This window comes from Hemibagrus wyckioides, linkage group LG09, assembly GCF_019097595.1.
Source record: "Hemibagrus wyckioides isolate EC202008001 linkage group LG09, SWU_Hwy_1.0, whole genome shotgun sequence".
Taxonomy (NCBI): Eukaryota; Metazoa; Chordata; class Actinopteri; order Siluriformes; family Bagridae; genus Hemibagrus; species Hemibagrus wyckioides.
Genome location: NC_080718.1, coordinates 26,470,657 through 26,496,240, shown reverse-complemented (window position 1 = coordinate 26,496,240; position 25,584 = coordinate 26,470,657). Strand labels below are relative to the sequence as shown.

The window sequence follows — 25,584 nt, the reverse complement described above, 5'->3', positions numbered from 1 at the left end:
ATGTATCACATCCAGCACACAGCTCCCTGTGGTACCACTGGGCAGTAGTAGATCAAGTGGTTAAGGCTTTTGATTGATTGTAAGGTCAGGGTTCAACAGCAAGGCCTTTAACCCTCCCTGCTTTAGGGATGGTGTATCATGGCTGACCCTGTGCTCTGACTCCTACTTCAAAACTCCAGAATCATTTTGTTGTAATGTGTGTGTGAAAATAATAAAGGCTTCTTCTTCTAGTTTTTACAGTAGTGTTCGAATGAATTTTATTACGAAGCCCTGAGCCGGAACTAATGTCAGATCTGCCGTGGAAGTGTACAGTTATACAGAACTTTCCCTTGTGGATCGAAGTAAAAATGGATAATTTTCATACAACATATGGTATCGAGTGTGTTATTCCACTTACAGAATACCACAGCAATTTGCCAGTGATTACAATGTTGTATGGTGGTAAAGTGGTTAGGATTCCCGCCTCTGCCCTGTGTGTGGTGGTGTTGCATGTTCTCCCCGTACCTCAGGGATTTCCTGAACATGAGTTCTGTAGGCTAAATCTCTAAATCGTCTGTGTGTGTGATTGTGCCTTACGATGAGTTGGCACCATGTCTACGGTGTCTATCAGCTTGTGTCTCAAGTCTTCTGGTAAGCACTCCAGGAGCCCTGTGATCCTGTGTAAGTTAAGTGCTACACAAAAGAGTTTGATGTATGTATGTATGTATGTATGGATAGATGGATGGATGGATGGATGGATGGATGGAAATTTCCCATTGGGATGAATAAAGTATCTATCTGTCTATCTGGATGGATGGATGTTGCACATTTTAACAGTTTACAGATACTGTGTTATAGATGTTGTGTGGTGTATAAGAGACAAGTTTCAGTTTCACTGGTGTTATAGTCATTAAACAGTCTATCTGTCTATCTATCTATCCATCCATCCAGAATTCAGAAAGCATACTTTTCTCTCACCTGAAGATATTTCTGTTCAGGGAAACTTTGCAAAGCATAGTGACTGTTACAAAGTGCTGGAGACTCTTTCCATCCTTCTATAAATATTAAATAAACTTGTACATATAGTATATCAGTAGATCACATAGAGAGAGTCCAGTTTGAGTCCCTGTGTGTTAATAGGGTGGTGGCTCAGTGCTCAAGGTGAAGGGCTACTGATTGGAAGGTTGTGAGTTTGAATCCTAGGTTCACTAAGCTGCCACTGCTGGGCCCTTGAGCAAGGCCCTTAACCTTAATTGGTCAGATGCATAAAATGAGATAAATTGTAAGTCGCTCTGGAAAAGGGTGTCTGTGAGAAATGAAATAAAGTATTAGTTGCTATGGAAACAACAACAATTTAGAACGAGCGCTATATTAGGTTCGAGAATTCAACCACGTCAAGGTATAAAATCAGTTAATTAAATCAGCATCTCGAATCTGATTGGTCAGAAGCTGTGAGTAACAGCACGGCATGAAAACACTGTTGTTTCCATAGCAACCGGTAATACACAGGGACTGTGTTTTTTCGGAAGTGAAGTCTGAGAGTCTGAACGTTGTGTGCTGTTTAATTTGTTTGTCGCGGTCATTACACACCATTACACTTCTCTTTCCTTCACTCATTTTTCCTCTCTCTATCTCTGTCCATCTGCCCATAACCATAGCCACATGCGCTCGGCGTGTCGTGCTAGCCGGGCGACTCGTCGTCTCTCATCATTGTCTTCCTTTCATCCGGATTCTCTTTAGCCGCTCTCCCGCCGCTTAGTTAGATGCCGTGGACAGAACACACGGATAGAAAGAGAAGAAAAAAAAAAAGTTTCTTACATGTGTGAGTATGAAATTCCAGGCGGAGGAGCAGACGCAGAGTCCCGCTGGCTCGAAGCTAACCACAGAGAGAAAGACATGGAGGGGAATAAAGAGAGAGAGCGACTCCGTGGTGCTGTGTTGTTTGGTCTGTGCTCATTCGACTCTCTGGTTGCTAATTCTCCAGTGTGCGAGCGCTTTGAAGGGGTTTCACACAACCGCAGCCATGATCCGAGCGGAGACGCCGACGTTTTGATTCCATCATTTATATGCAGTTTTAGCCCAATTATATTTCTCAAACAATATCCCGCAATTCCTCGCTAACAGAGTGCTTTTGAACTTGCACAGAAACGTATCACATGAAGGACCGAGATCTAAACAACAAAAAAACAAAAAACTAATAAACAAGAAACTTTTAATGGTAAGGATTGCACATGTGGTACAGTTTGAACGAAGACTACAGGGTCAAGCAAAATAAATAAATAAATAAGTAAATAAATAAATAAATAAAACTATTATTTTTTAATAATATTATGTGTACATTTTTCTTTTAAATATTATCTTTACATTTTTAAATATTATGTTTTTAAATTATTATTAATATAATATTTTGTATTATTATGAATACCTAATAAAAGACCAAACCAGACTTTACTGTTTAATATACTGTCAGGTCTTAAATGGCTGGTACCCTTTCTGAGAACACACACACACACACACACACACACTCATGGAAAAAGTGTCAGACTGTTTGGAAAAAACACACAGCTAGTGATCAGATAAGATAACCTGCTATAGTGAGCACACACACACACACACACACACACAAATATAGAAATGAAATTGATGCTACAATATTTAAAAAATATTGAATAGTTATATTGTTTGTTTGTTTATTATTATTATTATTATTATTATTTTTTATTTTATTTTTATTATTACATAATAATACATTTATTTATTGAAAAATAAATATAATTTATTAATTATTGTTAATAAATAAAAATGTATTATTTTAAAAATATATACATATATAGTTTACATTTATTTATTTATTTATTTATTTATTTATTTATTTATTTATTTAGTTAGTTAGTTAGTTAGTTAGTTAGTTAGTTAGTTAATAATTCATTCATTCATTCATTCTCTCTCTCTCTCTCTCTCTCTCTCTCTCTCTTACAGCCAGAACTGAGCTTGAAGTCCAGGACAAACAGCTCACTGAAACACAGAAAAGGTACACACCTGACTGAATGTGTGTGTGTGTGTGTGTGTGTGTGTCAAGGTGGTGTTCTGAGTGTGAATTTGTAATGAGCAGCTATTTTAAAATCTCATTTAATAGATTAGACATTCAGTTCAAGTCTGTGTTTAGAAAACATTAAATGTTAAATAGATAATAATGTCTCATCTTTTTCCATAACTTGCTTTTATTAATTGAGTTTATCAACTATTATATCAACTGCATTTATCATTTATGCTGTATACACCGACCAGGCATAACATTATGACCACCTGTCTAATATTGTGTTGCCTAATATTGTAATCTTTCAGCTGCTCCCTAAAATGTTATTTTGGGCATAGCCTCTTAGTTGGTGTGTCACTCATTCATTATTCATCTTCCTTGTAGCTATAAAGCACTAGTTGAACTTAATTAAATTCATGAAATTGGTTGCCATGTTTATAAAATAAAACCTGTAATATGAGAAACATTTTCACTTCTAAAGTGCGTTGTTGGATGTTTCGCAGCTTCCTGGAACTGAGTGCATTTTTCTCAGTCAAACCTAAAGGAGAGGAAAAGGAGGTGTCCCCGAACACGTTGTTCTCTGTGTGGTACGAGTTCTCCTCCGACTTTAAGGACCTGTGGAAAAAAGAGACCAAACTTCTGCTGAAGGAACGGTGGGTCCCACTGCCTGTCGACTTACGTACACAGATTAAAAGATCATAATATTGTGTAGGTCAGTTTACAATCAGAGTACATGAATAATTTCACATGTATTAATTTACTGTGATATAAACTAATGATGAAATAAGTAACCTTAACTACAACATGAGACTGATGAGTGAATAATGACCACCTTAAGTAGGTGAAGAAGAAGAATTCTTTATTGTTGCCGCACATTACAGCAGAATTCTTATTTTTGCACATCCCAGCTTTGGAGGTTGGGGTCAGGACTCAGGGTCAGCCATTGTCTGGAGCAGGGATGGTAAGGGCCTTGCTCAGGGGCCCAGCAGTGACAACTTGACTTGAGCCCAGGGCCTTAATTGATGGTCTTAATTGATTAATGATTAATAATAATGAATATAATTGTCATACATATAAACTATAATCTATTAGAATTAGTAATCATTGGCATTAATTATTAACATTAAACAAAGAGACTGGTTTATAGCAGCAACAATACAAGCAAATATATATAACCTGTCTTTAAATGTTTTTTATTTATTTATTTGTCATTAAAATTAAATTTATATTCAAATTTTATTTGTCACATACACAATCATACACAGGAACACTAAGGTAAAAGAATAAAAATAAGATGCAATTAAAATAAAGATACAACATAAATATATAAAGTATAAACTGTTATGTGTGATGGCTTGTTCATTAAAAATTTTTAAAATCTTTTAATTCCAAATTTATTGGTCAAATACACACTCTTAAAATGTTTTGTTGTTTTTTTTTCTGACTGTCCACGTCTAAGTCATAATAAGAATAAACATACATAAAAGAGAATAAACATAGGAGTGAATTACAATAAAAATATTATAGAGAGGAAAGTGGAATGAAAATAAATATATAGTATATGCATAGAGATAGAGTATGACTGACATGATATGAATACAGTATTTCTATAATGAATAAAGTACAGTGTGTAGATGTGAGGATGTGTGTAGATTGTGTTGTGTTATTCCAAAGTGTGTTATATGTTTTATTTAAATAAGCAACATACAATTACAAATACCTCAGTTCAAGAATACAAGTTAAATCAGAATATCCAAGTTCATTCAATTCAATTCATTTTTGCTTGTATAGTGCTTTTAATCTTTAATCTTTAACAGAATAAATAAAATATTGATATAAAATGAGATAAGAATATCGAATAAATATTAAAAAAGTTTAAAATGAAAGTAATATTTTATTTAAATTTTTTTTTAATATATAAGTTTTTAAAATCTAGTTTAAAATTTAGAGTCAATGAAAAAAGGAACCGGGTGAAATGAACAGAATTGAAGCTTCAGAAATCATATGTTGAATTTGCTGCATTTTCAGGTTAAAAGCAGCCGAAGAGACGATCAGACAGACGAGGGAAAAGGCCGCCTACAGCGTCAAACCCAAACATGCCTCCGGGATGGTGAGGGACTATATATATATTTTGTTATATAGGAATTTGTTTTTGAACCACAAATATACATATTAAAGACAAATAGCTGATGATATCCGTCTGTACGCAGTGTCGCTTGGCCTCCTTTATCGGTTCTTATCACTTTTCAGTCTGTAAAACGAACGGTTGTCATGGGAACGTGATGTAAGCAATGCAGATGTAATGGAAATATTTTGCTAAGGCACATTTTCTAGCAAGTTAAGTTGCTTTTTTTGGGAAAGTTTTTTTTATATTTCATTACAAAAAGAATTAAATGTGTACAACTGAATGCAAAAGTTTGCCTACTACCCTTGAACAAGGCCCCCAACCCCTCCTGCTCCAGGGGTGCTGTATCATGGCTGACCCTGAGCGCTGACCCCAACCCTCAAGGATGGGATATGCAAAGAAGGAATGTCACTGTGCTGTAATGTATATGTGACAAATGAAAGCTACTTGACCATGAAACCTATCCCCAGCATAAATGGCACTCAGAGACACACTACCAGTGAATATATATATACAATATATGAATACAAGGTGATTGTGTACAGTCGGAGCAGACTAAACAAAACACAGGGCAGATCGAGCTTATAGTCAGAACAGGTAAAGATTGGACTAAAAACACAAAATGGATTGAACAGGCACTAACGCAACTGAGTGAGCATCAGCACTCAAAGCTCCAGGCACTGGCCAGTGTCCCTGCTTTACACTGGTGCCTACTGATGAGATCATCTTGGGTTGGAACTGAGAAAAACTTGGAGATGGAACAGCAGGGAGGCCTGGACTGTACGTAGTACAGAGTGGACCAAACTGGGCTACTGATCAGAAGGTTGTGGGCAAGGTTGAACCATTAACCCTTAATTGCTCACTTGTATAAAATGAGATGAAATGTAAGTCACTCTGGATAAAGGCGCCTGCCAGAAATGTAAACGTTAATAAACACAATACATACCCAAACCAAGGGGTGGCTGTTACAACCTGTGAGGTTTGGGTACGAATGTCCAATCTTAACTGCAAAGGGCTGGTGTGGGTGCAGGTTTTCATTCCAACCAAGCAGAATCTGTTATATCACATGGAGTCAGGTGTGGCTTCTGAAAACCTGCACCTACACCAGAGCTTTGCAGTTAAGATTGGACACCCATGCCAAAACCTCACAGGTTGTAACAGTCACTTGTCTTTTGCCCTAGCCTTATTAGCAACATTAACTTAGGAGTACCTGGTGGTCTTGTGGCACCAATCTTGTTTGATTCCCATGCAGAAGAACCACCCCTCAGCCACAGAGGGGTTAACTCTCAGCTGGGAGAAAAAAAAGAGAGGGATGCTAGTGCAGTTAAATGGTTTTGCCTCATGTTACCACTACTATGCGAGATAAATTGACTGCATTATGCTAATTCCCAGTTATCACAATGGCTGGATTATTCTAATTCACAACTGGGGTTGGTTTTGGATTTCTGTCCATTCCTCTTTCTGCCTGGTGTGTAGAGTTCTAACATGGCAATATCCACTCAGAGTATTCCACATCCATCACCGCTGTTCACTGTTGACTCTTTGACCCAGCCATTTATGAAACCAAACTATTCAATATTACGAAGCCAACGTCTTGTTATCATTTCAGAGTAAGGGTATGCAAACTTTTGCACTCAGATTCATCAGTGCAGTTGGAAGCAAGTAAACACTGTGACTCTCCACGACCTCTGTTTGAGAATTCTGCTAGAAGCTTGCAATGAATTATCCAAATAAGTTTTAATGATCATTAATCACAGATGCTCATCTTTTCTTCTGTTACTAAATACAAATAACGCATCAGAGTCGTTTCTGTTGTTTGACAGAAAGCCAAACTGGGGCAGAAGATCTGAAGCTTGGCGGTGCTGTTAAACATTTTCTGTCCTCTTACGCTCCTGATTAAACGCAAGCTGAGCTAAATCATTAGCTGTTGAAATGAATCAGTGCTCAAGCCAAACAGAAATGAGAAACACTGACCTGGGAAGCAAATGACAATCAGATTCTAGCCATTTTATATCAACTAAAGTAGCAATGAATGATGTTTACTCTGCATTTACTCTTTCTCTTTTGTTTCTTCTGAAAGTGTAAACTGGAACTTTGCTATTTATGATTGTAGACAATAAACATATCCAGCATCTTGCTCACTGAAGTGTTTTGTTCCTCCAATTCTTATTCATATTGCTAATCTCAACTGGAAGACCTTCGATTTGTTTTAGATTAGCATCCCTATAGTCAATTTGTGGAAAAAACTTTGGACAATAAACACGATACTTAAATAGCTTAAATAGCTAGCAGTTTCTGATTGGATGTCTATTGCTAAGCAACTAGCTGTAAGATTCTAACAGCACATCGTTTCACACTGTAGACATTTGTCACCATGATGTAACAGTTGTGCTGATTCAGCTACAGAGCAGGGTTCATAACCCCGGGGTAAAGGACCTGCTTTATCACCCCACTTCTATATTATAAGAGTGTAACACTCTTCTACCCAGAGGTACGGTGGCCAACAAAATAACAACTAAGATTGCAAAATATCAAATCCAAAAACAAAATAACAAATCTGAGAACAAAATAACAATTCGGACAAACCAGAAAAGGTAGGTATAGTTTGTGAATGGAATTCTTCCCGCTGATTGGACGAGACATCTGTCACTCAGGATATAGGGGAAGTCCAGCAGGCTGCAGCAGTAGAAAGTGGATTGGTGTGTGTATGAACACAGCTCTGCCCTTATAACGCTCCTTACATCCTTTAATCTAGAATAGTTTTGTCTTCTAAACATACCTGGTGTGCTTTTAGAGATCGCAAGCTAATCTTTATGCCATGATACGATCAGTATATCCAAAATCACGCCAAATGAACGTCCTTCCTCAAAGTAGCGCTGAATGAATTCCATTTTCTCCTTTCTTGCCAATGGAAATGTTTGTTATTTTCCTAGATTTAAAGTTGCACTATCAAAAAAATATGGTTTAAAGTGAATGCAGAACTCCTGACATGTACAAGAAATAAAGTTAGATACACAATTTCCTACTGCTTGTATATCTGCGACAGATGTCTCGTCCAATCAGCGGTAAGAATTCCATTCGCAAACTATACCTATCTTTTCCAGTTTGTCTGGATGGTTGTGTTTTCTGATTTGTTATTTTTTGTTGTTTTCTTATTTTTTTCTGATTTGTTATTTTTTCTGATTTTTAATAGTCTGTTTTCTGATTTGTTATTTTTGTTTTGGGATTTTTTTTCCCGGATTTGTTATTTTTGTTTTTGGATTTGTTATTTTCTTTTCTGATTTTTTATTTTGTTTTTTGATTAGTTTTTTTGTTTTTGGATTTGTTATTTTCTTTTCTGATTTTTAATATTTTGTTTTCTGATTTGTTGTTTTGTTTTCAGATTTGTTATTTTGTTTTGCACATCTTAGCCACATTAAAGGGTAATAGTGGGGTTTTAGAACGACTGGAACTTAGGATTAAGAGCAGTGTAAAACATGAACACAGTGTAAAAAGCCTTATTATAAACATGGATGTTATTTGGGTCTAAATATTCAAAAAGCATTTTTAAAAAAACAAAACTCATTAAAATTGTGACATTATCAAATCAGTAGAAAGTCTACACCTCACTACATCTCACTACACCTCACTAGTCCTAAACATGGCAGCAGATGTGTCGATGTCTAGCATATTAGAGTAAAAAAACTTACGAATGAACTGCTTATTATTCATTATATGCTGTATAGTATTTGAGATTATTTTACAGCTCTGTTAAATTCTCAAATCTGATTGGTCAGAATGTTTCCAATTCATTTTTTTTTTTATAAAAGCAGTGCTGACTGCAATGCTGCTGCATTTCAGATCACAGGTTTATATTAATCCAGCTGTTTCAATAGCAACTAATTCATGAAGAGAGAGAAAATAGAGACTGTTGAAAGAGATAACTATTTAACCACAACAATAAATGCAGCCATAAATGAATAACAAGTGTTATTGTCATTTTTTAATAAATGTATAATACACATTTGGCAGAAAGAAGAAGCAGTAAGAAGAATAAAACACTTCAGGATGTGATGTTAATAGAAAATAATCAGCTTCAGTGTGAGAACAGTATCATCACATCACCCTGTCTTCAGATGCATTCATAAAAATTGTACCAAAAATAAAAATGTCAAATAAAACAAACAAATGTCCTTCTTGTCTTTCTCTGAATATGTTTTCTTCTATTAAAATGATATAATTATGCCTGTTATATATAAATATTAAATATTACATGCTTTTCATTTTAATAAGAAGTTTCTAGAAACCTGAGAAAATCTTTGATTAGGTTGTATTTATTTTATTAAATGAACCTCGCCTGGGTGTTAGCTAATTTTATTGTCTCTCTTTTTTTTTTTTAAATGAAATGATTTACAACAAGATAGTTTACACGTATTGAATACATCACAGACCCAACGACTGAAAGTTGTTCATTTCTGCATTTTTGCCACTGATTCTTTCATTTCTTGAATTGAATTGAATTTGGTAGATACTGAATCAAACACAGTAGGTACTGAATCAAATGCAGTGCTAAATGAATTAAATGCAGTAGGCGCTGAATGAATGCTGTAGGAATTGAGTCAAATTTAGTATTTGCTAAATCAAACTGAAACGAGTGCAGTAGGAATTGAATTGAATGCACCAGGTACTGAATCGAATGCAGTTGGAACTAAAGTGAATGCTGTAGGAGGTGTATTGAATGCAGTCGGCACTGAACCAAATGGTGTATGTATTGAATTGAATTTAGTAGCCAGTGAATCACATGCAGTAGGAACTGAATAGAATGCACCAGGTACTGAATCGAATGCAGTTGGAACTAAAGTGAATGCTGTAGGAGGTCAATTGAATGCAGTCGGCACTGAACCAAATGGTGTAGGTATTGAATCTAATTTAGTATTTACTGAATCAAACTCAATAGGAAATAAATTGAATGTAGTAGGAAATGAATTTGAATGCAGTAGGCACCGAATCAAATGCTGTATGTATTGAATTGAATTTAGTAGCCAGTGAATCACATGCAGTAGGAACTGAATAGAATGCAGTAGGCACTGGATCAAATGCTGTAGATATTGAATGAAATTTAATAGGCACTAAATTGAATGTTGTTGGTATGAATCGAATTTAGTAAGTACTGAATCAAATGCAATAAGTACTGAATTGAATTCAGTAGGATCTGAATCGAATCAGTAGGAACTGAATCAAATGCAGTAGCCACTGAATCGTATGCGGTATGAACGGAATTGAATGCTGTAGGTTTTGAATTGAATTTAGTAGATCCTGACTTAAACGCAGTAGGTACTGAATCAAATGCAGTAGAAACTAATTGGAATCAATAGGAACCGCAGTAGGAAATGAATCGAATGCAGTAGGCACCAAAATCAAATACTGTAGATATTGAATTGAATTTAGTAGGCACTGAATCAAATGCTGTAGGTATTTAATCACATTTAGTATTTACTAAATCAAACTCATTAGGAAAAGAAACTGAATGAAGTATGTACTGAATCGAATCAATAAGAACTGAGTCAAATGCAGTAGCCACTGAACTGTATGCGGCAAGAACTGAATCAAATGTTTTGAATCGAATTTAGTAGACGCTGACTAAAATGCATTAGGTACTAAATCAAATGCTGTAGGTACTGAACAGAATTTAGTAGGTACTGATTCAAGTGCAGTAGGAACTGAATCAAATGCTGTAGGTTTTGAATTGAATTTAGTAGACACTGTCTCAAACGCAGTAGGGACTGATTCAGATGCAGTAGGAAATGAGTCAAGTCAATAGGAACTGAATCGAATGCACTAGACACTGAATCGAATGCTGTAGGTACTGAATAGAATTTAGTAGGTACTGAATCAAATGCACTAGGTACTGTCATATGACATTGTATTCTGTTGTGGTATAGTGTCCAATGGCGGTATACAGAATGTACCCAAACAACAGACTGACCAGAAGACCGTGTCAATAAGTTCAGGTTTGTTTTTACTGAAACATTACAGTTTTCTGTACAATATACAAATACAGATGTATTATATAAAGTTTTTTATGTATATATTTGTACTTTGTACTAAATAATAACTATAATAAACTCCAAGATATATGTGTACCAGTATTGCTATTTCTTTCAGCAACTGTCATTTCTTTTTCTTTTTTTAGATCATATCTGTGCACAATATTCACATTGACAGTCAGGCCCCAGAATCAGTTCAAGGTGCCAGGTAGTGGTATAATGGACAGGGTCTTGTCCAGATGTTTTCACAGCTACAGCGTGTCCGTCGGGATCCTGTATCGTGAAATCCATACGTTTATATTTCATTTATGTCAACAAAGTATCTATGCTATGCATTTATGTCTTCTGCTGGTAAGAATTGATTGGAGAAAAGTTAGCGTTAATATAAGGTGTACACATTTTTTGTGATTGTTTCAGATTTTGACCATCACCCTGGACAGTCCATATGCTCATAGACTTTATAAGAATGTTCACTCTGAGCAAGGAGTGGTGACATGACCAGGAAGTGGTACAACTGGCAAATCTCATCATTTTTTGGGGGGGGTTTCTTGGATGGAACGTATCCGTAAGGGATTGCCAGACTTGATATCTTGAAATCCCAATGTCTGATTATCTACTTCATCATACTACAGGTTTAACCATGAGACCAGTAACATAATCAGCACTCCATTGTCCAGGATGTGCAGAATAAAGCTCAGGAGTTAGTCTAATGGTTGAAACATTGTATCCTTGTCCAGCTGTTGGATCCTTGAGCAAGAACCTTAATCTTCTCAGCTCAGATGTAAGTCACTTCAGACCAAAACGTTTGCCAAATAAATGCACATCAATGTCTTTTTACACAGTCATTTAGTCAGTTATTTCTTATTGAGTGTACATATCGCTTCTTCACATCCCTTCTTCAAATCCATGTCCTGACTGAATTCCATCCATCTAGATATCAGTTCAAGGTACATCTCTCTTGCTTTGGTTTTAAATCTATAGCATGTCCATTCACCACAGTAAGAACAGGCTCAGGTTGTTTGTTGTATTGAGAACCATTTGAGACGAACCCCCTTTCGGTCAGTGGGTGTCATTGACGCTAACCGACATGCATCTGCACTCCTTAATGCGCTGGACCTTCCGATGCCTGTATGGTGGCTGTAATCTGGGACAGTGAAGCCGTACGGTTAGCGTGGAGATCCGGTGAGGTTTGCAGAAAGCGCAGGACTGGAAGGAAGCACCGTGGTTGGATTTCGCCGCCCGTTTGCGTCCTTGGCGTCCGTTTCCGGGTGCCAGATGGCGCGGGATGTAAAAGGAATTGCACTGGCCATAACAGAAGTGGTTGATGATGGTTTGGCTCACGCATCCCTCCAGGCTAACAGTCTGCCTCAGCGGTTGGGTTTTACACCAGTCGCTCTTCAGGTACTTCCTCTCAGTCACCACCAGTGCCTCCTGACTCGACAGCAGCACTTCCTGTTTGCCTTTGTGCCGTTTGGAGGAAGGTTGCTGAGGCAGGGATGAGAGCATGATGGAAGATGAAGACATCAGCTCATTGCCTTTGAGCTTGTATGGGGACGGGATGGAGCCTCTTGGGCGGGGCTTCTTAGTTTCCATGGATGCACAGAGGGTGCAGGCCAGAATGGCAGGTAAGGCCAGTTTCCAGAACATTCTACTGGGAAACACAGAAAGTAGCCATAAGAACCTTATAGAACTTCTTTTAATACATTCATTACATGAAACAGACACTGAGATCATTCTTTTAGAATTCAGTAAAAGATTTTATTACTTATTTTATTTTTTGAATCCCCTTAATGGAATAACACACTCATACTGATCGACTGAAAAAGAAAAAAATCCTGCTCTTTCAGCGCTAATCTTCTCCATATCCCACATATAATCCTTAAAATTTGTAGTGAAGTGGCTTTTTTCTTTGATGCACCAAACATCTGGAACACATCGCCAATTAGCATTCATCAGACTTCATTTATCAGCAAGTAAAAAAAAGCACTGCTTTTTCACAAAACCTTTTTGTACTTTAGCATTTAACTTGTAAACCAGATCACTGCTAAATTCTCAGTTCTGATTGGTCCAAAGGTGTTCATTCATTTGCTATAGCAGCAGCTCTGACACTAGTTTTGGCTGCAAGGAAAAATCACATGTATAATAAATAATACATAAAAATGATTATATTGTTCAACAATAACATGAGATGTTTCTTTAAGCTTCTTTGACTTTCTTTCTTTAAGTCTCCAAGTATAGTGAATATGTTCCATATGTAACTATACATGGATAACTGTGAAGGGAGAGTGTGATGTCATTGTTTAACAGGAAGGGTATTTCCCCTCACCCGAGTTGCTTGCTTGCTCATTAGGGATAAATACATTTAAAATCTAAACATTTATATTTTTATTCTGAATGTTAATATTCCTTTGAAGCTGCTTTGAGAAAATATCCATAGTTAAACTCAACAGACAAACAAAATCAAATCAAATAAAATTAAATTAAATAAAAGTCAATGTTGAAAATTGCGTATAAGATACAGTTTATTATCTTATTAATATTAATATCTTGTTAATTATCTTGTTAATTATTATATAACTTTATTTATTTATTTATTTATTTATTTTTATTTAAATTTTGACTAACTTTTATTTCTATTTTTTTTATTTTTACTAAATTTTCTTTCTATTTTTTCTTACTTTTGACTAACTTTTGTTCTTTTGCTTTCTTTTACTGTTTCTTTTCTTTTCGTTTTCTTTTTAACGCAAGTCTTTTACCTTTTTTAATGGCAAAAATGTGTAGACTATACATATATGGTTGTTGCTGGAGAAAAGAACCATCATGGGTAGTATTTGTGCTTCCTGTAGCATTAGCAGTTTTGACGAGTCAGCATGTATGAAAAAGAAATAGTAAGAGACTCATAAGGTTTAGCGGTTCTAGCTTAAAATCTCAGAACTTCATTCGATAGCAAACAAGGCGTAATCCCATTAATAAACCCCACGAGGAAATTCTAAGCTTGCTTTGATCCATCTGGGTGAAATCGTCCTGTCCTGAATCACATCAGCATCCAATAGTTCAAGTCTGATGACTGAGCCGGTGGCAGATTAATCAGTTCAATCGTCTCCATTCCACCATTCCACAGCTCAGTCAGCATTACTGCTGTTTACTCCCTCAGAAGTCCCAGAGTTCCCTGTGCCAATAAACATGAGCACCCATCAAAGCCAAGCAACCTCGGAACCGTGAGATCAGCAGGAAGTGGGCTTTTCTGTCTGTGGCGTGAAAGGGAAAAATAATTAGAGCTTTGCTTACACCAGCTTCGAAATACGCCATGGACGCATAAACAGTCAGAGAGAGAGAGAGAGAGAGAGAGAGAGAGAGAGAGAGCCATATGAAGGGTATTAGAGCCGGACGTGGGAAGTGTAGCAGTGACTCCTCACACACACTAACCACAGCGAGACACTGGGGGTCTTTTATAGACTTTTTATAGGTTAATTAGCTCTTGTGCACGGTTTTATCAAGTCATTTAATAACTGCAAGGAAACTCCTTCACAGAAAGTCATTCAGGTTCAAGTTGAGCAATCCAGCACACAGAAACTCACAGACTGAGGACTGGAAATGATCAAAGATATTATGTACAGTCACAGAAAAATAAATAAATAAATAAATAAATAAATAAATAAATAAATAAATAAATAAATAAATAAAAATCTGGCATAGATTTAGAAACAGTTCCAAAGAATGCCAACCCTTATGTTTATTCCTGCTCATCTTGGTTCTTCCTCGGCTCTTTTAATAGCTCTATTACATTATGATTAACTCATTTTTATTATTAACCCTCATCATATTAACATTATACCACGGTTCTTGATGCGGATTTCTCATCCCTAACAGCAGCTCTGGCAGTCGTCAGTGGTCTGGATGCAATGTTTCTGTTTTCGTAACAGCTGCATTTTTTTGTTGATGATGTTTTTGTTTGTCTCTCACTGAATTCATAAGAAAGAATAAATGATTCTGTGGAAATCCCACAACATTAAACTGAACTACAACAACTGTGTATTCTGACACCTTTCTATCAGATCCAGCATTCACTTCTTCAGCAATCTGAGCAACAGTAGCTCCTCTGTTGGATCGGATCACACGGTCCAGCCTTCTCTTCCCACGTGCATCAGTGAGCCTTGACCGCCCATGACCCTGTCGCTGGTTCACCACTGTTCCTTCCTAGGACCACTTTTGATAGATACTGACCCCTGCAGACCGGGAACACCCCACAAGAGCTGCAGTTTTGGAGATGCTCTGATCCAGTGGTCTAGCCATCACAATTTGGCCCTTTTGGTCAAACTCGCTCAAATCCTTACGCTTGTCCATTTTTCCTGCTTCTAACACATCAACTTTGAGGACAAAATGTTGACTTGCTGCCTAATATATCCCACCCACTAACAGGTGCCATGATGAGGAGATCATCAGTCTTATTCACGGCACCTCTCAGTGGTCATAATGTTATGCCTGATTGATGTATATCATTGATACATTGTAGGATGTTCTATAATATTAAAATATTTAACCTCAGGACATCACAAGACCCTGGGACTGAACACCAACACCAGTCACTGCAGGATTTCATGATTTTTTAATCTCAGAGCTACATTTTTTCAGTATGACACAGATTTTTTGCAGATTCGGGTTGCAAATACTAATCGGTGCTGCAGCAAATTCAAGCATTTTTGATCAGAAAAACAACAACGAAAAAAAAATGCTCTAATAAGGAAGAAGGGACCTTCTTATCATTTATTTCCTACTTAACAGACCATAAACTTTATCATTAAAAGACCATAATATTAGCAATATAACAATAAATTTTATTAATTAATCAATGTTTAAAATGAGAACTAACTACACTGAGTAACTAAAAATAAAAACTAATTGAGCAAAAATAAATAACGCAAATATTTCTTAACGTTTCGGAAGGTATAAACGCAAAGTAAATAAACACAAACATTTATTAAGGTGTATAATAATAATAATAATAATAATAATAATAATAATAATAATAATAATAATAATAATAATAATTTATGCAGATGTTAATTAGTGAATGTTATTCAGGATATTACTGGTAAAATTCATGATTATGGGTTAAATAATGTTTGTTAACAATAATGTAAAGTTCAATCTTTCAATCTATATACTAATTGGCTGATGAGGTGTCTGTTCAAGAGTTCAGGTTCTGGGCAAAAAAGTAGAGGAAGATAAGAGAAAAAAAAGAAGAAGAAGAAAGAAAGAAAGAAAGAAAGAAGAGAGTGGGAAAGAAAGAAAGAAAGAAAGACAGAAAGAAAGAAAGACAGAAAGAAAGAAAGAAAGAAAGAAAGAAAGAAAGAAAGAAAGAAAGAAAGAAAGAAAGAAAGAAGGGGGAGATAAGGAAGAAGCAAAAATAATAATAATAAGAAGAGATGAAAGAAAAAAGCTGAAGAAAGAAAGAAAGAAAGAAAGAAAGAAAGACAGGAGGTTGTAGGCTCTTGTTTGTGGTGTTTCTGGACAGGACGGTTGGAACATTGAGAATGAATCAGGAGAAAAATCAAAGTGAAGTAAGCAATCTCCTGTATTTAAAGCAGCCATGATAATAAACACATGCAGCGCTAAGCACAAACCAACGGAAATTCATTACCAGGAACCGTTTGACTTTTTACAGCTCGGAAACCACAAGCCGCAAATACCAGCATGTCCTCCACACGTGCGCACAACCCACATCTCCGAGAGCTGATACCAGCATGCCAGTTAGCACTTCCCAGCTCCTATTACTGGCATAACACATGCAGGGCCAATGTTAAAAACACTTTGAAGCAAAACCACAAATAAGTGGTAAGAGCACTCGAGTGCTTTTCAACAAGTATGCGTACACACATGCAGGAAAATAACAAACTGAATTAGCAACCAGTGGAAAAAAACATCAACAAGGGTTCGAGTTAATCCTTCCACCATGTAATTACCGCCTCTTAGGGATGCTGCTCCGACTAGCGCCGACGCTCACGACTTAATCTCACGCTTATGACTGAAAGTGTAAGGTTTACTGAGGACACGCTCCTTCCATCCTTCTCTAAACAGGAAAGAAGGGAGAAGAAGGAAGAAGGGAGTCTTTGTTTTGTTTTTGTTTTGCTCTCTGATTTATATAATGATTGGTTTCAAATAATCTGAAAGGCAGAACAGAGTAGAAAAAAGACATAAATTATAAAATGGCTAAAAGAAAGAAAGAAAGAAAGAAAGAAAGAAAGACAAAAAACAAACAAACAAAGTAGAAGAAGATAAGAAAAAAGCAAAAAAGAAAAAAGAAAGAAAAGACGAAAGAAAAAAGCTAAAGAAGGGTGAGGAAAGAAAGAAAGAAAGAAAGAAAGAAAGAAAGAAAGAAAGAAAGAAAGAAAGAAAGAACAAAGGAGAGGAAGAAAAAAGCAAAAAAAAATAAGAAAGAAAGAAAGAAAGAAAGAAAGAAAGAAAGAAAGAAAGAAAGAAAGACAAAAAGTAGAGGAAGATAAGGAAATAGCAAAAAAAAAATAAGAAGAAAGAAAGAAAGAAAGAAAGAAAGCTAAGGAAAAGGGAAAAAATTAAAAAGAAGAATAAGAAGAAAGAAAGAAAGAAAGAAAGAAAGAAAGAAAGAAAGAAAGAAAGAAAGCTAAGGAAAAGGAAAAAAATAAAAAAGAAGAATAAGAAGAAAGAAAGAAAGAAAGAAAGAAAGAAAGACAAAAAGTAGAGGAAGATAAGGAAATAGCAAAAAAAAAGAAGAAAGAAAGAAAGAAAGAAAGAAAGAAAGAAAGAAGAGGAAGATAAGGAAAAAGCAAAAAAATAAAAGGAAGAGATAAAAAGAAAGAGAAAGAAAGAAAGAAAGAAAGAAAGAAAGAAAGAAAGAAAGAAAGAAAGAAAGAAAGAAAGAAAGAAAGAAAGAAAGAAAGAAAGCTAAGGAAAAGGAAAAAAATAAAAAAGAAGAATAAGAAGAAAGAAAGAAAGAAAGACAAAAAGTAGAGGAAGATAAGGAAATAGCAAAAAAAAAGAAGAAAGAAAGAAAGAAAGAAAGAAAGAAAGAAAGAAAGAAAGAAAGAAAGAAAGAAAGAAGAGGAAGATAAGGAAAAAGCAAAAAAATAAAAGGAAGAGATAAAAAGAAAGAGAAAGAAAGAAAGAAAGAAAGAAAGAAAGAAAGAAAGAAAGAAAGAAAGAAAGAAAGAAAGAACAAAGGAGAGGAAGAAAAAAGCAAAAAAAATAAGAAAGAAAGAAAGAAAGAAAGAAAGAAAGAAAGAAAGAAAGAAAGAAAGAAAGAAAGAAAGAAAGACAAAAAGTAGAGGAAGATAAGGAAATAGCAAAAAAAAAAAAGAAGAAAGAAAGAAAGAAAGAAAGAAAGAAAGAAAGCTAAGGAAAAGGGAAAAAATTAAAAAGAAGAATAAGAAGAAAGAAAGAAAGAAAGAAAGAAAGAAAGAAAGAAAGAAAGAAAGAAAGAAAGCTAAGGAAAAGGGAAAAAATAAAAAAGAAGAATAAGAAGAAAGAAAGAAAGAAAGAAAGAAAGAAAGAAAGAAAGAAAGAAAGAAAGAAAGAAAGCTAAGGAAAAGGAAAAAAATAAAAAAGAAGAATAAGAAGAAAGAAAGAAAGAAAGAAAGACAAAAAGTAGAGGAAGATAAGGAAATAGCAAAAAAAAAGAAGAAAGAAAGAAAGAAAGAAAGAAAGAAAGAAAGAAAGAAAGAAAGAAAGAAAGAAAGAAAGAAAGAAAGAAAGAAGAGGAAGATAAGGAAAAAGCAAAAAAATAAAAGGAAGAGATAAAAAGAAAGAGAAAGAAAGAAAGAAAGAAAGAAAGAAAGAAAGAAAGAAAGCTAAGGAAAAGGAAAAAAATAAAAAAGAAGAATAAGAAGAAAGAAAGAAAGAAAGAAAGAAAGAAAGAAAGAAAGAAAGAAAGAAAGACAAAAAGTAGAGGAAGATAAGGAAATAGCAAAAAAAAAAGAAGAAAGAAAGAAAGAAAGAAAGAAAGAAAGAAAGAAGAGGAAGATAAGGAAAAAGCAAAAAAATAAAAGGAAGAGATAAAAAGAAAGAGAAAGAAAGAAAGAAAGAAAGAAAGAAAGAAAGAAAGAAAGAAAGAAAGAAAGAAAGAAAGAAGAGGAAGATAAGGAAAAAGCAAAAAAATAAAAGGAAGAGATAAAAAGAAAGAGAAAGAAAGAAAGAAAGAAAGAAAGAAAGAAAGAAAGAAAGAAAGAAAGAAAGAAAGAAAGAAAGAAAGAAAGGCACACTCACTGGATTTAACAGCAAATCTTTAACACCCCCCCACCCCCACTTAAAAAATGTAATGAAATAAAATGAAACGGTCTCCTTTGTCCAGTAAAGCTGTGGTCAGCTGATTGGGAGTATTTACAGTGAGGCAGAAATGGTTCAGACGTTTTGAATCACACTAACATGACGTAAGACTTGGCCTGAACTTCAGCTCCACTTCACACATCACAACCCAATAAACAGTCGGAATGCTGGGAGTTGATGAGGCGTGTCATGAGAAAACGCTAGAAACAGTATCGGAGGCGCCGAGTAGCCGTATACCAGCGCGATAAATCAGTGTCCTCACGCGCGATGTTTCCTGTCATACTGCATCTCACAGGCTCCTCCCACTGGGAATCTTCTCATCACGTCATGTCATTTATTCTGGATGAGTCAAATCACACAGCTGAAACTGTGTTCCACAAATAATCTGATAATCATTATTACCTAATTAAATAATAATTATTAAATAATTACGTTTTTTTTATATTTAATTTAATTGTTACATTAACTAATTAATTAATTAATTAATTAATGTATTTATTTATTTATTTGTTGACGATGATGATGATGATGATGGTCATTATTACATTTCAATATTTACATTATATCAGGAGTAGGCGTACTGTTAACATATCCTGTGTCTAATCTACTATATTATTATTATTATTATTATTATTATTATTATTATTATTATTATTATTATTAAGTGAACTGCCAATTAAATTATTAATTAATTATAATAAATTTAATTATAAATTTATAATAATAATAATAATAATAATAATAATAATAATAATAATAATTATTATTATTATTATTATTATTATTATTATTACTACTACTACTACTACTACTACTACTACTACTAATAATAATAATAATAATAATAATTATTATTATTATTATTATTATTATTATTATTATTATTATTAAGAGAACTCCCAATTAAATTATTAATTAATTATTAAGAATTTAATTATAAATTTATTATTATTATTATTATTATTACTATTATTATTATTATTACTACTACTACTTCTACTAATAATAATAATAATAATTAGAAGAAGAAGAATTAGAAGAAGAGTTAAGTTAAAGTTACCAGCATGTTCTCAGATCTTCTTTAGTCAGTGTGTAAAGTGAGTAAAGAGTGTGTGTGTGTGTGTGTCTCAGTCAGATGGTCTGAGTTTGACAGAGTGTGTAAGGTTACGGTGCATTGCTGTGGCTGAGACTGTGGGCAGACGGGGCTGCCGTATCCAGCACTGAATACACTTCATCACCATTTGTTCAGTCGAACACAGATAACTAGTCAAGCTGTGCTTCAAGTCACACACACACACATACATACACACACACACACACACACACAAGGCATATTTTGCTACTTACTAATATCAAATCATTAATAACTTGTTTGAGGAAGAAAAATCCCAAAGCTTTGTGTTTTTAATCGTCTTACCAGGATCCAGATCTCAAATGCAGCTACTTAGAACAGATTTACTGAATCTCTCTCTCTCTCTCTCTCTCTCTCTCTCTCACACACACACACACACACAAACACACACACACACACACACATTTTCAGTGGTCAAATTACAAACAATTGTCCTGGGACATGATGATTCCAAATAACAGGGTGGGGGACCAGTTTGATCCTGGCAGACACCAAAAATCGAGCTACACAAGCAAAAAAACATGCAACTAAATACTACCAGATTTGACTCAAGAAAAAATAAATAACAGACATTAAGTTACATAATTTATAATTTGCCATTTCCTTAACGTAAGAGCCTAATTAATGCAATTTGAAGACTTTTAAAGAGACGTGTAAATGACACAATACCCTGAGGATTCTGAGATTAAATTCATTTATAGCTATTAGATCATGCTAGTTATAATACCTGTTTGTTTATATATATATATATATATGAAGATATATTTGTATTTTTGTCATATCTAAAGTCTAGCTTGCACATTTGAGGTTATTAACCTTTAGCTTTATTGCACATTTTTCATTTAGAAAAATCTGGACAAATGTTTCCTTTCTTTGCATAACTTCCTTGACAACCCTCTCGCCCCGTACCTGTGACTAGAGTCTCTGTGCTCAACAAGAATCCAGGATTCGGTTGCACCAATTCCCCCGGAAAAAAAGTCACTTGGAGGTTTAAAGGTCAGTGGTCAGGTCAAAGTTGATCCATGCAGGAAGAGGAGCCAATCCAAACAGGAGAAGCAGATCTACTATAGAGATGAGAAGATAAGTATTACCCCACACGGAGACACAACATCCTCCAAGAGTAAGACATATTGCACTAAATACCCCCCAGAAATGATCTGTACTTCACAATACTACCAAAGATAGCTTTGCCCCAACATTCAAAAAGAGAAACCTGTCCAGGCAGGTGAAGCAGAACTGCTCCATAGATGAGAAGATAAGAATTACCCCACAAAGAGACACAAGTTCCTATGAAATACAACTTATATTCAAACCTCTTCTACTAAACACCTTAAAGAAAATAATCTGCACTTTGAAATACTTCCAGGAACAGAATTGCCCCTAAACACATACTGGCAAGAGAAGATCTGCTCAAAAGATGAGGAGACAATAATTACCCCTGAGAGGGACACCATTTCTCCAAATACACCTAGTGTCAGACCACTTTCACTAAATGCCCCCCAGATCTTCATTTCAAAATACTACCAGAGAGAAATTTGCCCCATATAGATCTAGGCAGGAGAATATGAGAAGACAAGAATTAACCCCCAGAGAGAGACACAAATACCCTAATCCTAAACATACTTACCCCTTAGAGTAAGTTTTGTTCCACTCCGTAACTCCTGAGAACAAGTCAGTACTTGTAAATCCTAGTAAAGATCTTAAGACAAAATATTACAAGATTTGCTGCTCTCTAAATACCCCACAGGACCATGTCTCTCAAAATTCCCCTAATGATAGATCTCTTTCTCAGAATACTCCTAGAGATAACTATTCCTGAGAGAAAAGCTTCATCTCCTGAGTTCCTAGAGAGAAACGTCATCCTTTAAAAAAAAAAAATACTGTGGCTAGACCACAAGGTCTAAATGCTTTCATCGATAATCTTTTCATTAAGGTTCCAAAATTACCCACCTCCTGACACGAGGGAGGTAGAAAATACTCTACCATTCCTGCTGTCTAAAATCCATCACCGAAGATCTTTGCCTTAATATCTCACACACAATCAGGCTTCATTTCTTTTTCCCAAAATCCCCTAACAATACCTTTTCGTATTATCACCACCTCCAAACTACCCTGCAGAAACCCCCTTTCCTGGAGTAATACACCACGCCCTTTAAAAGCACTACAACTGCACACCTTTTGCCTAAATATTCCCCAATGGACAGACCTCATCCTCAAAGTTCATCACAGAGAACACAAGCTTTGTCCAATAAGCACTTACAAGACTCAATTGTGGACTAAATGCCTCCCAGTTAGAGATTTCTCCACCTAAATACCCAATAAAGAGGTCTTATAAATACCACCAATAAATATCCCTCTGAGGAAATACCTCCTGTCTTCCTCTAAATACAATCCTGTCCTCTACATACCCTAGACACAAATAGATTCGAAGAAATACCCTATCAAGAGACTCTCCACTTACATACCCTAAAGACACATATACCCCGCTGGGGCAGACCTCTTCCGCTATATACCCCAGAGATAGACAGTATTGCTCAGAGAGACTCTTAACTCCTTAGAGAATCCTTAGAGATAAGCAATTTTCCTTTAAATTCCCAATAGAGGAACAAAAATCTGCCCCAGAGACAGATCTATTCAATTAAATACCCCATTAGCACAGGCATCCTCCTCTACATACCTCCCAGAGTCTGAGGTTTTCCTGCAAATGGGTACCTTACATCTAGAATACTTCCTTCAAATATTGCGACTGAAATCTCCTCAATTCAAATTGGTCTAATTTAGATTAGATATCCAGAACCTGCAATGTCCAGAAATGTCCAGCAGAAACATAACTTCCTATAAAAATACATTTCAAAAGACAAGACCTTTAGCTACTTGTACCTAACCCCCAGAGACAGATCCCTTGTTCTGAATTCCTTTCTCTTGAGGGTAGGGTTTGTTGTCCCTGGTGACAGATTTCTCTCCAAAATAGCAAAGAAAGACCTCTCTCCTTAATGCCCCCTTGGGACAGAGATCTTCTAAATACCCTCCATGAGCAAGTACCTTCATGAAATGCCCTACAGATGGGCACCATGCCTCTGAAACCTTACTGAGAAACATACTTCATCTAAGAAAGACAACTTCTGCTAAATACTCACTGAGAAAGAGGACTTATACTAAATACCCCACTGGAGGGGTGACCTTTGGCAAAAACCTATTTTTTCTAAGTAACACCTAAGAAAGCCATTCTTCAAGGTACCACCCAAAAAAGACATCTTTATCCACCCCCCCATGTTATACATAACCCCCCAAATAAAGATCTCCTCATCTAAGTACCTCTACCTGCAGAAAACCTTTTCCTCCAAATACCCTCCTTTATGAAATACCTTTTCATCTATATTTCTACATTTTCCTATAAATTCCCATAAATACCGCAAAAGAAAGACTCTACATCTTCCTTCCCCCCCAAGAAACTCATCCTCATCTGAAGTACCCCACCTTTTCATCTAATACATCCCTAAAAATAACTTTTTTATCTAAATACCCACTAAGAAAAGTTTTGCATCCAAATACCCCAAGAAGGACATCTGAATCTAAATGCCTACTATGACAAAGCTCTTGCTCTAAATACCCCCATGACAAAGATGTCTTCAACTAGATACCACCTGAGAAAAACCTCTTTATCTAAATACCCAGAGAGAAAGACCTCATCCTTGAAATACCCCCTAAGAAAGACTGTCTTCGTAATTACCCCAACCATAACCAAAAGAGAAGGGCGTCTTCTTCTAAATATCTCCAAATCACCTATATACCCCCTGAGACAGATATCGTCCATCTCAAAATCCCACCTGAGAAAGACCTCTTCCTTGAATTACCCCCCAAGAAAGACTGTGTCTTCGTAATTACCCCAATTAGAAAGACCTTTTCATCTAAATACCCCAGTGAGAAAAATCTATGTCTCTAAATCCTACCTGTTGATTGAGCCCTTCTTCTAAATACCATCCATCCTAACTACCCCCTCGGAAACAAACCCAGTGCCCTGAAACACACTGCAGAGACAGACCTTTTCCCTCCAGAGTTGGATCCTGGATCCTGTTGCTTAGTGTTTGTTGATGATCAATTCCCTCTTGGCTCCTAAATTGTTTATGCTTCATATTAAACGGTTCCTTCTTCTCTCCCACTCATCAGATGATGTTCCTCCATCTGACTCCATCTGTCCTCCATCGCTCTGAGTGAATCTCCTCTCACAGTCACTGGCACGTTGTGTTGAATCCTTCTAAAAACCACAGTATCTGATGGACATCAGGCGCAGAGCAGAAGTGTTTCAATTGCATGCAGTGTCTTTCTGTCTCTCTCTTTTGATTTCTTTCTTCCTCTCTCTCTCTCTTTCTCTCTTTCTCTCTATTTTTCTCCCCTCCTTTTCTCTGAACATATGCTGCTCCTCCCTACATACCCCCCCTTTTCCCGCCCCCAGAACCCCACACCCAGTTCTGGAGTATATGTAGTATATCACTATCTGGTCTCTCTCTTTATCTCTCTTTGTCTCATTCTGTCGTGTTCTGTTCTCTTTCTCCACCTCTTTATCTAATTCTGTTATTCACTTATCATTTCTCTTTTTAATCCCCCTATCTCTTGTCTCTTTCTCTACCTCATTTTGTTGTCTCATCTCTTGATCTCTGAATATATCTCCTCTATTCTCTATTCTCTTTTCTCTGTCTCACATCTTGCTCTGTTTTGCTCATTCACTTCAGCTATCACTCTATTCTTTACTCCCCCCCTCTCTCCTTCTTCAGTGACTCTCTATTTCTAACTCTTTCTATCTTCTCTCATCTTTCTGTTTTTCTTTCTAGCCTTCCTTCTATACTTCTTTACATATTCTTTCCACACTCTATCTATCTATCTATCTATCTATCTATCTATCTATCTATCTATCTATCTATCTATCTATCTATCTATCTATCTATCTATCTGTCTGTCTGTCTGTCTGTCTGTCGCTTTTATTCCCTCT

At 35.7% G+C, this 25,584-nt stretch overlaps 2 protein-coding genes across 11 annotated transcripts in view; one reads left to right on the top strand and one right to left on the bottom strand.

Moving 5' to 3' along the window:
• Positions 1–8,196, top strand: part of fmn2a (formin 2a) — a 55,276-nt gene extending 47,080 nt beyond the window's left edge. The window contains exons 16-19 of the mRNA XM_058398493.1: positions 2,959–3,010; positions 3,520–3,669; positions 5,045–5,126; positions 6,965–8,196. Coding sequence (XP_058254476.1) covers positions 2,959–3,010; positions 3,520–3,669; positions 5,045–5,126; positions 6,965–6,991 — 311 coding nt within the window. The 3' untranslated portion in view covers positions 6,992–8,196. The remainder of the gene's footprint in view (positions 1–2,958; positions 3,011–3,519; positions 3,670–5,044; positions 5,127–6,964) is intronic.
• Positions 8,197–9,097: 901 nt separating this feature from the next.
• On the bottom strand, positions 9,098–24,982 carry grem2a (gremlin 2, DAN family BMP antagonist a). Of its 10 annotated transcripts, none has more exons than XM_058398585.1 (3): positions 24,640–24,981; positions 21,507–21,661; positions 9,098–12,818 (listed from the first exon to the last, which is right to left on the bottom strand). In XM_058398585.1, the coding sequence occupies exon 3, from the start codon at positions 12,812–12,814 to the stop codon at positions 12,227–12,229; it is 588 nt and encodes a 195-aa protein (XP_058254568.1). In that variant the 5' UTR covers positions 12,815–12,818; positions 21,507–21,661; positions 24,640–24,981; the 3' UTR covers positions 9,098–12,226. The 10 variants fall into 10 exon arrangements, with proteins under 10 accessions (XP_058254568.1, XP_058254567.1, XP_058254569.1 ...); XM_058398584.1 differs by having other exon boundaries at positions 9,098–12,815; positions 24,640–24,980; XM_058398586.1 differs by having other exon boundaries at positions 9,098–12,815; positions 21,507–21,658; positions 24,640–24,980.
• Positions 24,983–25,584: the final 602 nt, after the last annotated feature.